The sequence below is a fragment of the Heliconius melpomene genome, chromosome 8, assembly GCF_056956725.1.
Source record: "Heliconius melpomene rosina isolate 202511_hmr_F chromosome 8, ASM5695672v1, whole genome shotgun sequence".
In the NCBI taxonomy this organism is placed as follows: domain Eukaryota; kingdom Metazoa; phylum Arthropoda; class Insecta; order Lepidoptera; family Nymphalidae; genus Heliconius; species Heliconius melpomene.
The window spans coordinates 5481000-5493270 of NC_140396.1; the positions used below are offsets into that span (position 1 = coordinate 5481000).

Consider the following 12271-nt stretch of genomic DNA (forward strand, 5'->3'; position numbering starts at 1 on the left):
TACTAAGATTCTGCCTGTCTGTCTGTCCGTCCGTTTGTCACCAAGCTGACAAGTGAGGCCGATGCTCACCGATTTTTTACAACGTAGACAAATGCAGCTTACTGCTTACTCACTTTCTCATTATTTTTTACTTGTTTGTTAGCAGTTCATGTTCATATTTTTTTTCTAATATCCAATTACAAATTATGGATACACAAAATAAATTAAAGTCCCATTAGAGTCTACATTAAGCACTATGACTTAAATATATTTTTTTAAAAAAGTACCTTCGCACAAATTGGTACCTTTCTGTCACTCTGGCCATTAATACTCATAGTATTTACCATCTTAACCTCTGTCGACATCATTTTTAAGCCACTTAAAAAAGAAAGAGTTCTAAGGAGATTATTTTTTTTCCAACTCTCATTAGATGTTCTTTATTTTGCTTTTTATTTTTAAACCTATAAATGGAAAAATCTTGTTAATGTTGCTATATTTTAATGTTATGTAAAAAATATTATACTTTTAGAAATATATTGGTATATAGGCCTAACTTAGTACAGTTTATAAGCTTTTGAGTAAGCACTATAGAGTGTTGCATTTCTAAATGTATAAAAAGAAACCCTGAACCGATCTCAACGCCTGATATGGTCTAATTAGACGGATGTGTGATGAAAACAGATTCATAGAGTCTATCTATTGACATTGGCTTTGATTATTAATTTTCTTTTTTTTATAATTACAGGCGTTCATACATTTTTACATGTTAGTTGATAAATATCTTGAAACATTCTTATTTGTTCTAAGTGCAAAGCAAATGAATTTTTGGGATTTCACTTTTATCTTGCAAATTTAAAGAAATGTTCAAACTTAAGTACAAACTACAACTTCTTTCAATATTTTTCAAATATAATATTTATAATATGTTATTATTGTTTTAGTGCCACCACATCAACTAATATTGTACGATAAGTCGGGCCGAGACGTTTCCGGAGTGGTAGGCCCGCTGGAGGAAGGCAACGAGCTCGTCCTTGTTTGTGAGGTCAGAGGAGGTAAGGCTAAAGCTTACTTAAATAAATAATTTTATTATCAGATCCATATTTTAAAAAAATATTTAAAAATAAGTTAGCCCACGGCCTACGTGCCAAGCAACAATTATTATATCAGTAACGGCTGCCATTAGAGATGTCTTATGAAAAACACTGCTACCTACTACATTTGCAAAAAATCTTTTAAAAAATGGAGGGCGGTGTGAATTTACTTTTTAAGATAAATAGTTTATTCTTAATTTTCATATATTATAAAGACGAATGTCATGTTTTTTAACGATTCAATGTAGATAATTAAATTATCACAAGCTGCTGCTTTTAATGATATTAGTGTGTGTATTAATATATCAATAAAAGAATTCTTAATTATGTTTAATTAACTGTAATCTACAATATAGATAGATAGATATATTTACAAAAGATTGACAAGCAAATATTCAGTCAAAAACAAAATTAAATTATGAAATGTAATCAAATTTTCAAAGAAAAATATTCGTAAGTGTTTTAGGTGAAGTCATAAAAAAATGACGACGATAAAATAAATCCTAGATAATCTTTTGACGCTAAAAGACTAAGTGGTTTGGGAGCGGTTAGTAGCACATGCGGCACATTTTAAACATAATGGACATTCACAAGGTCGATATTTTATCTAACAAGCTTTTGCCATATTTTACGTTTAATTTATATAAAATACAAATAGATTGTTAGGATCCTCAAATAATTATACTACTACTAGCTTGCGGTTTCGCCTGTGTAGTCGTTTCAAGTGTTGTTGAAAGTCATACTTAACTATTACGCCATGAAGAAGTCATAATTTCAAAATAGAATTCCACGGAATACAAATAATTTCATTAACCCGAGTGGGAATCGAACCAATAATTATTTCGTGTATTATGCTAATCTATTGTTGGTGATGTACTAGTCTCTTCTAATTTAGAAAGGATATTAATGCAAAATTTTTGTAGTAATTTTTTTATCAGTAAAAATATCCAATGAAACATATTTATAGAAACAAACAATATTTACAGTTATTTTGTTCTTGTTTATAAATAAAAGAACAGAAAGTTCGATTTCCACTCCAGGAAATGAACTGAAATATTTATTATTTTCATTATTTCGCTGTGCCTCAGCACAGTTAGATTTCTGTGGAAATCTAACTACCTACCTTGATACATGCAGGGTACTAAAAAAAAGAAATAATAATAAACAAAAGATATTTCACACAAAGTTAATCCCATAAATAGAACATTAATCTCAAAAGCAAATAAACAGACCATTATTACTAATCAGTAGGAAATCCTTCAAGAAATAAGCATAAATTCCTCCCTAGTGGGAGATGAGAAATTAGGCCGATTACTTTGATATATAGTGCTTAAAGTTGCCGATAAGTCACCCAGAGAGATCGGCTCCAAATGGCACCCGCGTAAACTTACCCATCGCCGCCGGGAAGAGGGATCGCGTTTTAATGCAAACTAACATAGACTCTTCGTCCTATATAAAATTGTTTTTGGTTGTTGATTTGGTTGCCGATTATAATATTTCATCGAAAATCATTAATCAATGAAGATGATGCTAGTGTTGAGGCAAAGTGCGGCGTTGAATTCCGTAACTCTAAACGCTTCCAGAATTCACCGAGAAGTGGTGACCGGAAGTGTTTTAATAGAAACGGTCTTAATGCTAGGTTTCCAGGATACAGTATGGTGAACGAAAGTGTTTTAATAGGAACGGTCTTCATTTGGTTTCCAGGGAATGAAGCTGAGAAATTAAAAACAATACCATTTGAAAATATCAGTTTTTATGTATTTATAGTGAAGTTCTAATGTTCTCGTGACTTATTTATAGTAATGAAGGCGTTGGGTCGCGCCACACAGCACGCGACGTTTCGTAAATCGCGTAATTCAATAATTCTTTTATAAGTTTTTATGATTTTTTTTAAAATTAACTATTAGTTAAAAGTAATATAAATATATGTAAATATTTATGTTTGGATGTTTTTACGTACTCTCATATTTTCTTTTCTAATACGTTTATTAAACAACTCCAAAGTTAAATAAAAAATCAATTTAATATTTTTGTTACTTGTTAATTATTAGTTGTATAAAAGAGTCTAATTATTTAATCGAATAAAATCACAATCAAACCATATCTAAAAAAAACATAATTAAACCTAACAATAACAAACTTTCAACCATAAATGTTAATTATACCAATTAATGACAATAACTCTGTTCCACCAAAACTCCTAAACACGAATAAAATTAAATCTCTTATTAAAGCGATATCTTTAAAGTTGTATATAGTATTGAGTTAAAAGTCTTCTTGTATAAACAGTTGCTAAGCCTAAGCAGCGATTAAGGTTTCCTCGGAATTATGCATAGCCATTGGGATTATGAGGTCGTTATTACGCTTTGCGGTTGAATTTGGGATGATCGAGATAATATTTAATATATAAATTATAAGTTATGAGGTCCTCGTGGGGTTTGGTTTGGTTTAGGGTTCGATTCCCACTCGAGGGAAAGAATTGTTGTTTATTTTATGAATATTTTCGTTTGTTCGCTCTGGTACCAAAGCGAAATCGCGACGTCGAGTCCCGCTACACAACATGCAATGGTTCCAAAACTCGGTGGAAAGTGGGAGTGCCTTAACACTACCTCTGCCTACCCTGTTAATCAGAAAAATAAAAATAGGATTAGGAGGTTTTGCTAACTGAAGAAATAATAATAATTCATATACCACCAGATTTACCACTGCGCCACGAAGGCCCTCAGCAAGAAGTAAATTAATGCAAAAACTTATTTAGATCTACACGAAGTTTTCAAACTTGAAATTAATAATAGATTAACACAATATTGATGTTAGTGATATTTACCTCAAGAGATGAAGTTTGTATGTAACTAAAGGAATTAAGAAAACAAAGTTTAAAGTAATAACATATTCATAAATAGGCGAAGTACAGACTGGGTGAAAAGACACAAGTAACTTTGTTAGAAGTGACGTGGCATTATCAATATGATTAATTCGAAATATGATAGAGATATTGACGTAAGATGGATAAGGTACGAGATCTAATTACGGTTCCAATTGGTTCCATTTGGTTAACCTATTCGTTGCGTTTTTTTAAATCGAAATTCAAGAAAAAGTTACTCGAATATTAATATCTATTTGTTTAAAATATAAAAAAATATATTTGGTTAAGTAAATGATTAGAAATTATATTGATTTCCATTTCTTTCGTAAAACATAAAGAAATTATATTTAATAAAATTTAATCTTTCTGTATTTAACCACACTATATAATTATATGTAAGTTAGAAATATATATTTTGATCAGGAAGAGAACCTACAACCATTTTATAAAGTCTTGCACATACTCACAGCGTTTAACGCTATCATAGACAAGATATTTTATGCCTAAAATATAATATTAATTAATTTTCCTTAATATATTAAAGCTATCAAGATTTGGACTTTGCTAAAGTCCTACACTTGACTGAACACGTGGTTGACTTTCAACAAACAAACAGCTATTTACAATACGGCGGATAGTGTTACAATTTATATTGGTTTACTAATAATTACTTATATTAAGATAATTTAATACCATTTTATATATTTTTTATGAAAATACACCATAAAAAATTGTCAGTATAGAGAACGGAACGGGAACGAAGTTTAGACATAAAGTGTTTTTAATCTCCACTCCACCCAGCTTTTTTGATCTCTCTATCCAAACATAGAAAACATTTTAATTACCAATATAATTTTACCCCTTAACTTTTTTAATGAATGAACTCGAACTCACAACTACTTAACATCTAAACCACTAAGCTATAGCACAAATACTTATTGATATTCAAAACGTATGCCTAACACTCAAATTTAGATAACAGCGAATGTCGATACGTCTTCGTTTACCTAAACCGTCAAATCCTACATGACAACAATAGCTTACGTTACTATTATGGAGAGAGGAATATTATGTTCACGTCATACTAAACACCCCCCCCCCCCCCCTCCCCCTCTGGGCAATTCATTGGGAACCTTGTGGGAACATTATATCTGTGTGTATTTTGTTTTACGTACATAAATTACTGAGGAAGTCGTAGCGCAGTGGCAGAAGTGTTTGAATGTGTACGCGACGGTTATAATTATAATTCTCACTTGGGAGAATGAATCAATGTTTATTGTATTTTCATTTCTTCGCTCTAGTAACAAGGTAAAACGCAGCGTTGAATTCCGCCACTCAATATGCTTCAAAATTCTTCTAGGAATTGCATGTTGAGTGGCGGAACTTAACGCCGCGCTTTGCTTCGACGCCAGGGCGTAGGAATGAAAGTAAAAATTTAAGTAAATTTTCCATTTTTTCCCAGTGAAGATCAAACCCACGACCAGTCACGTTGCCGGCCTCACGCTCGTGCCCCTGGGTTAAGACTTGCCTCAAATCTAAATATATTCTTATCATAAAATATATTTTCTTACCATAACCAACTACCTTACAAGAAAAAACAGATGTGTATCGTCCATTTTACTTTATTTAATCTCATTTGAGGTGGCAGTATGGCTCAGATGACTATTGTTTATCTGTCCACATGGCTTTCATTATCCACCTAAAGTTGGCTTATAGCCAAGCACTTGGCCAAATCTAGTCTACTCCAAAGTATATTATTAGTGGATCTTGCCAAACGACGACAATAGAAAACATATTGGGTGGATAAAGGTTTATAGGAAAAAATTGCTTAATAATAAGACAACTTATATAAATTATTTGTTTTTACATTTAATTATATAATTTTGGATTAATAATTATAACACTATTAATTGTACAAGTACTATGAGACCAATTGTGACGTAGAGGCAGAAGCTTACGACAGGTTGTGGGTTCGATTTCCCCTGGAAGAAAAAATATTTAATATATTAATTTCTTCTATCGAGGCAGAGTGCGGCGTTGAATTCCGCCACTCAACACACAATGCCTCTATAATGTGCCATCTCTCCCTACATCATAAAAACTTTGAAGAACTAGACTAGATACTTTAATGCATTATAAGGAAATATGAACTAAAATTAACAGCTAAAGTACTTATTTTAGCCGCGTTGACTTACATAAAGGTGCGCTATGATTCCGGTCAGTAGCGATCACGTTGCTCCTATGCTTTCCGACCATTCCAATATGTATATATATATAAAAGAACTTGTCCTCACTGACTGAGGTAAGACGCACGCACAGCCGTAACCGCTGTGCGTAGAAACGTGATATTTGGACAGATGTTTACTTTCGTAATCTGGACATCCACTAAGAAGGGATTTTGAAAAATTTTAACTCTAAAGGGGAGAAATAGGGGTTGAAAGTTTGTATGGAAAAAAAAATAAATCGGCACCGATATTTATAAAATTGTAAATTCGGACTTTTAAAAATATTTAATTGAACACGTGTTTCACGGTTTTTTAGAATTTACTCCCCAAGGGTGCCAATAGGGGGTTGAAAGTTTGTATGGAAAAATCTTTAAATCGCCACCGATTTTTATAAAAGTTGAAATTGATAGTCTTAAAAATATTTCATTGAACACGTATTTCGTGGTTTATTAGAATTCACCCCTAAAGGTGCAAATAAGCATGCGAAGCTGCGCGCGTCCGCTAGTAGTTATATAATAATTAGTGGACCCGAACGCGGCTACGCCCGCTCGAACTATAAGATTATTTATTATATATATTTATGAAATTATTTTCAGTTTCCAATAGAGAGATGCGTTAAGCATGATTTTGGGTGACGTTTTCTAACAACAAACTTTGCAAATCGACGGTTGTTATTAACATGGCGGAATAAATTGCATGTCAAATTAAATAAGTATTGTAATATATTGGTATATATCGAAAATATTACAAATATGAGAAAAAAAAGTATCCTATGTTCATCCCGAGACCCTCAATTATCTCTATATGAGTATTTTATCACAATTAAATTAGCGATTTGGCCCTGATTGCGTAAAAGACAGACAGACAGACAGAGTTTCTTTCGAATTTATAATATAGGTATAGTGTTAAGACACTTCGGTCCCATTAAGACACTTTCGTTTCCTACTTTCCCCCAAATTCTGTACGCATTGCCTGTTGAGTGGCGGTATTCAATTCAGCGCTTTGCCTTATTACCAGAGCAAGGAAATGAAAATATTAAATTAACAATTTAATATTTTCAAATGGCTATCATCGCGGAACCTGTGCCATTTACAATCGAACGCTTGTACCCCTGTACCACAGACTGGCCGTTTAAAATTCTACACATAATGTGCACAGTTCTTCGTATGAGAATTCAATTCGGTTCAGTCCTTTTGTTATATTCTTCGGAGCCTGTCAGCTGGACACAAATCACTTCGCCAATACTGAACGGAGAATATTCGATCCTTAGAGTGTCCTCCATTCTAGGTACAATATCCTTATTGTTAGGTAAAAGATTTAACTTGAACACGTTAAAGAAAGAGAACCAGTAAGATTTACAAGAATTGAATCTGTGACAATTGAACTCTTATGTTACTGATTACATAGCTAAGTTATTTTCAATAGTGAAAATATTCAAGATATATTTTAGGTATATAATTTTAGGGTTCCGTACTTCAAAAGAAAAAAACGGGACCTCCTTATTTGAACTGAATTTAAGGCGGAATGAATGTTTTAACACTAGGTTCCCATGCTGCCTTTGCAGCTAAAGGAACCCTGGTATTGGATCACTTTGTTATCCATCTCTCCTTCTATCAAAACCATTTATCTTGAGATCGCGTGAAGCTAGCTGGAATCAATATTAAATATTCACGTCTACGGTTCCTCAGAGCACCAAAAAAAGTCAAGCTAAGTGAACGCAATCAGAAGAATCGACCATTTATATATCGTTTTGGCATCATTTTAGCATAGAAATACTAAAAATATGATAAGAGTATTACAATAATGTGTTCTTGCAGTTCATCTCTTCAGCTTGCTAGGTATATGTTAGCATTCTTTTTTGTCGTTTTACTCTTGACAGAGCGGTCGTGATCCTCCTTTTTAGAGGTTGTTGGTGCGCCACATAGTCCGACGCCATTCTACGCGTCGTTGACTGTCTGCCTGGTGCACTCGTAGAGAGGGTAATTGAGGGCAGCCTTCACTTGGTCTGTCCATCGCATGGCGGATCTACCGCGTGGCCTGCTACCCTCAACTTTTATGTATTTGTTAGCATAATTATGTACTAAAAATAATTTCCTTTCCAGGTCGTCCAGCCCCAACAGTGATATGGTTGATAGATGGCACACCAGCCCCACAGTATATAGGAGAGAAAACAGACACACATGTTGTCGTAAACAAACTAGAACTACCTCATATTAAAAGAAGTCATTTAAATACGACTTTTAAGTGTCGAGCATCAAATACCAACCTCGTCAGCCCACAAGAAAAGACTGTTAGGTTAGAAATGAACTGTAAGTACTTGTTTAATAATATATAGAATTTATATATAACTGTATAAATTATTTTTTTATAATGATATTATAACGCGATGTTGAAAAACATGAAAAATTTAAATCAGCTTCACGCTGTTCACGCAGCAAGGTAGGCAGAGGGAACCTAGTGTTAATACACTCTGTTCTCCACTTTCCGCCGGAAAATATGACTATATAAAAATACTTAAAAATATCTATTACACACAAATATGACAAAAAAAAATTCTTGGACATTATTAGTATTTTTCTTAGAACTTTACTATTTTTTAAAAAAATAAATCCTAGCCTATAATAAAAAGAAATATAAGAAACAAGTAAAACCCAAAACCCATTTGTTACAGTGAAGCCCACGCTAGTCCAGATAGAAAACAAGCCAGTGACGTTATCTTCAGAGCGGCACGTCAGCTTATCGTGTGTGTCTGAGGGCAGCCGCCCCCCGGCTCAGCTCACTTGGTTCAAGGACAATAGGAAATTTAAGAGGGGAAAAGTGAGTTTTGCACTTTATCTTCACGTCGCAGAGTTTTCACGTCATTTTAATTTATATTTTTTTAGCTTGTGTGTTGTGTAAACTGATATTTTTGTGTTGTCATTTAATGCTGCGTTTATACAGAGGCCAGTTATGCCGCAAAGGTATAAACGTGCGACAGGTTGTGGATTCGATTCTCACTCGAGGAATGTTTAATATTTTCAATTCTTCGCTCTAGTAACGAGGCAAAGCGTGGCGTTAGATTCCGCCACTCAACACACAATGATTTTAGAATTGTCGGAAAAGTGGAACTGAAATGTATTAATGGGAACGGAATATCTTCAGAGTAGGTTACCTCTATCTACTATGCTGTTTCGCTCTTTAAATGTCTCTTAATGCAAAAAATCTAAAGGCGTTTATGAATATTTAATTTAAAAGTAACTTAGTTTCTTACAATATACAAAAAAGTTTTATCTAAAGTAAGTAGGTAGTTAGCTTAATTCCAAATAACTTCTTTATCTGTTAAGTCGCTTGTATAGAAGATTCATTTAGTAAATCGCCAAAGGAAGGGAGATTCATACAGGCAGCTTTAGCAACTGTAACTGAACCTTGAAATTGCTTTCTAAGAAACATCTTTTCAAATCTTTAGTCGAGAATAAAACCGATTAAATGTAATATTTATTTTGTTGAAAAGAAATCATTAAGTAAATTTTATATTGAAATTTCAAATTAGAATGTATTCAATATTATTTTTCTTTTAAATCACATGCTTATATATTTATTAGGTTTTTTATTTGTTGTAATAATGCCTGACCTTTTCACAATTTGACGAAGGTTATTTTCATATTTGAATAGATTTTTCATTTAATAAGAAATAATAATAAAAACTACAGTTTAGTGATATAAAAGATTCATTACGTCTTGTTGAACGTTGTTTACTTTTTTGCTTCTCTAATTCAATTGAATGCAAGAGCATGATAAGAGATAAAAAGTATATTTCAATAAATATTTTTATTTGAGAGGAATTTTACCCGTTTTATATCAGTTTTAGTTTATATACCGCACGTAGCAAAATTACCTTATAACTTAGTGTTAATTTACTCCGATCCCATTAAGACACTTCCGTTCCTCACTTTCGTCCGGATTCTGAACGCATTGCGTGTTAAGTAGCGTAACTCAACGCCGCATTTTACTTCGATACCAGGGTAGAAATATTATATGTGTCATTATCGCGAGTAGGAATCGAATCTACAACCTGTAGCTTTTACAGTCCCACTGCGCCAAGTTGTTCTTTTAAGTTAATTATAATTAATTTATCTAATCTACATATTCCTTAAGCCGCCAACAATATAATTTAAAATCCTTTTAGTAACAAAATACAAAAACCTACCTATAGTCTAAGATTAAGCTTGAATTGGCAACAAACAATTGCCAATCCAAGCCCTACCTAATTCTATTGAATGTTGATAAAGGATCTCAAAGCTTATCAACAGATAACGGACGCTACGAACGACACATGGGTCAGCAGCTCGTTGCAGTTCACGCCGTTGCCTGAAGACGACGGAGTGCAAATTAAATGCCAAGCCGACAACACCGCCTTGCCCGGGCAAAGCATAGAGGATTCCTTTAAATTGGATGTTGTTTGTGAGTGTTTATACTCTACTTATCTTTTGTAGTTGTAGATTATAGATTGCTAGAGATGCTTAGATAATAGAATTTCGTTTATACGCTAATACAAGTGTGTGATTTTAAACGTGATAGGTTATGGATTCCATTTCCACTCGGTGGAATAAGATTTTTGCCTCTGGTAAAGAGGCAACGACGGCGTTTACATGTGCCACTCGACGCACAATGCCTCTGAATTTAGCGGTCATGTGATGAACGGAAGTGTGTTAATGAGAACGGAGTGTTTTAATACTAGGTTCCCTCTGCCTACCCTACTTATATGCAAGATACAATGTGAATTTAAAATAATAGGCTAGAAATAGGCTATTTAGGAAAAAATACTATTAGTAATCTTTTATAATTATAAACTATGTCAAATAAATTCCATATCTATGTGCATTCCTATTCCTATATACTCGTAATTAATTCAAATTCAAATTCAAAATTCAAAATATTCTTTATTCAAATAAACTTATAATAAGCACTTTTGAATCGTCGAATGAACATATGAACAAAAAGCTACCACCGGTTCGGAAGGCATATGTGAAATAACAACGAAACTTTTCAATTGTCAAACCCGTAACTTATATTCACGTAAAACTCACAAAGCGACGTGAAACGACATAAAAAACCCCGCCTAACGACATTTACATCAATTTCGCAATAACCCAACATCAGTTGCCAAGCATTTCTTCCACATCATACAAAATATGAAAACTCATGAACGTTCCCCTCCCAAAATACGAAATATTTACGCGACCCAATTTGTTCGCCCCCCCTGTTTGTCGAGATGCTTAGAGTTAGACTTCTTAATTTCCAACGACATCCCTTAAATGAATATTACTATGAAATAAGCTATAACGAGACTAAGCTGAAACAGTTTTCACATCTCTGACGTCGTTAAGTTTAATTATTATAGCCTCTTAGTAGTCAGCAGTGATACGACACACGGTTGTGTTGTTTATAAGCTAACTTGGAGCAATGGAGGGAACAGTTAAGGCAGATAACAAGTGTTTATTCGTTTGGTAATCAAATTAAATTGCAGAATTATTGTTTAACTTATATGTTTAAATTATGTTGGAGTTATTTTATCTTAGGTGCAAATTAAACTGATTTATATAAATATACCAATGGGCCCACGCGGCTTCGCCTGCTTGTACTATAGGAAAATTTATTTAATATATCAACGTCTATAGTCAACGACGTCTGCCCGTTCGGGTCGGTCATTCCGTAACCGAGTCCTCTCACCGTTCGGCTCGTAGGCTAAATTAATTTGAATCTGTGATATCTCCTAAAGTATTTATTACAATTATACAAATATATATTTGATTTAAAATCCAAGGAAGCGCTGGTTGGATGTCGTGATGCAGGACATGAGTGGTTGAGTAGGAAGGCAAACCCTGGCAATAGCCGGGATTAATGCCAGGAAGAAGAAGATTAGATTTTAAATCTATCATAAATAAATATATCTATATGTATCTATAATAAATAATACCTACATTTATTTATTCGTCTGTGTGTCCGTATTTTAAAATGAACATAATAACCGACTTGAGATAATTTAATTTTCTCAAGCTTCGCTTTGTGGTGACTTGCAAAATAAATGTTTATCAGCATTATTATTAAGTACAATTATATATATAATTGTT

At 33.2% G+C, this 12271-nt stretch overlaps 1 protein-coding gene across 3 annotated transcripts in view; it reads left to right on the forward strand.

Annotated features, from left to right (window-relative positions):
• Nucleotides 1-12271, forward strand: part of LOC146536822 (neural cell adhesion molecule 1-like) — a 102484-nt gene that overhangs the window by 47292 nt on the left and 42921 nt on the right. For all 3 annotated transcript variants that reach the window (XM_085189293.1, XM_085189295.1, XM_085189296.1), the window contains 4 exons: nucleotides 921-1031; nucleotides 8264-8470; nucleotides 8833-8978; nucleotides 10451-10601. In XM_085189293.1, coding sequence (XP_085045419.1) covers nucleotides 921-1031; nucleotides 8264-8470; nucleotides 8833-8978; nucleotides 10451-10601 — 615 coding nt within the window. The remainder of the gene's footprint in view (nucleotides 1-920; nucleotides 1032-8263; nucleotides 8471-8832; nucleotides 8979-10450; nucleotides 10602-12271) is intronic.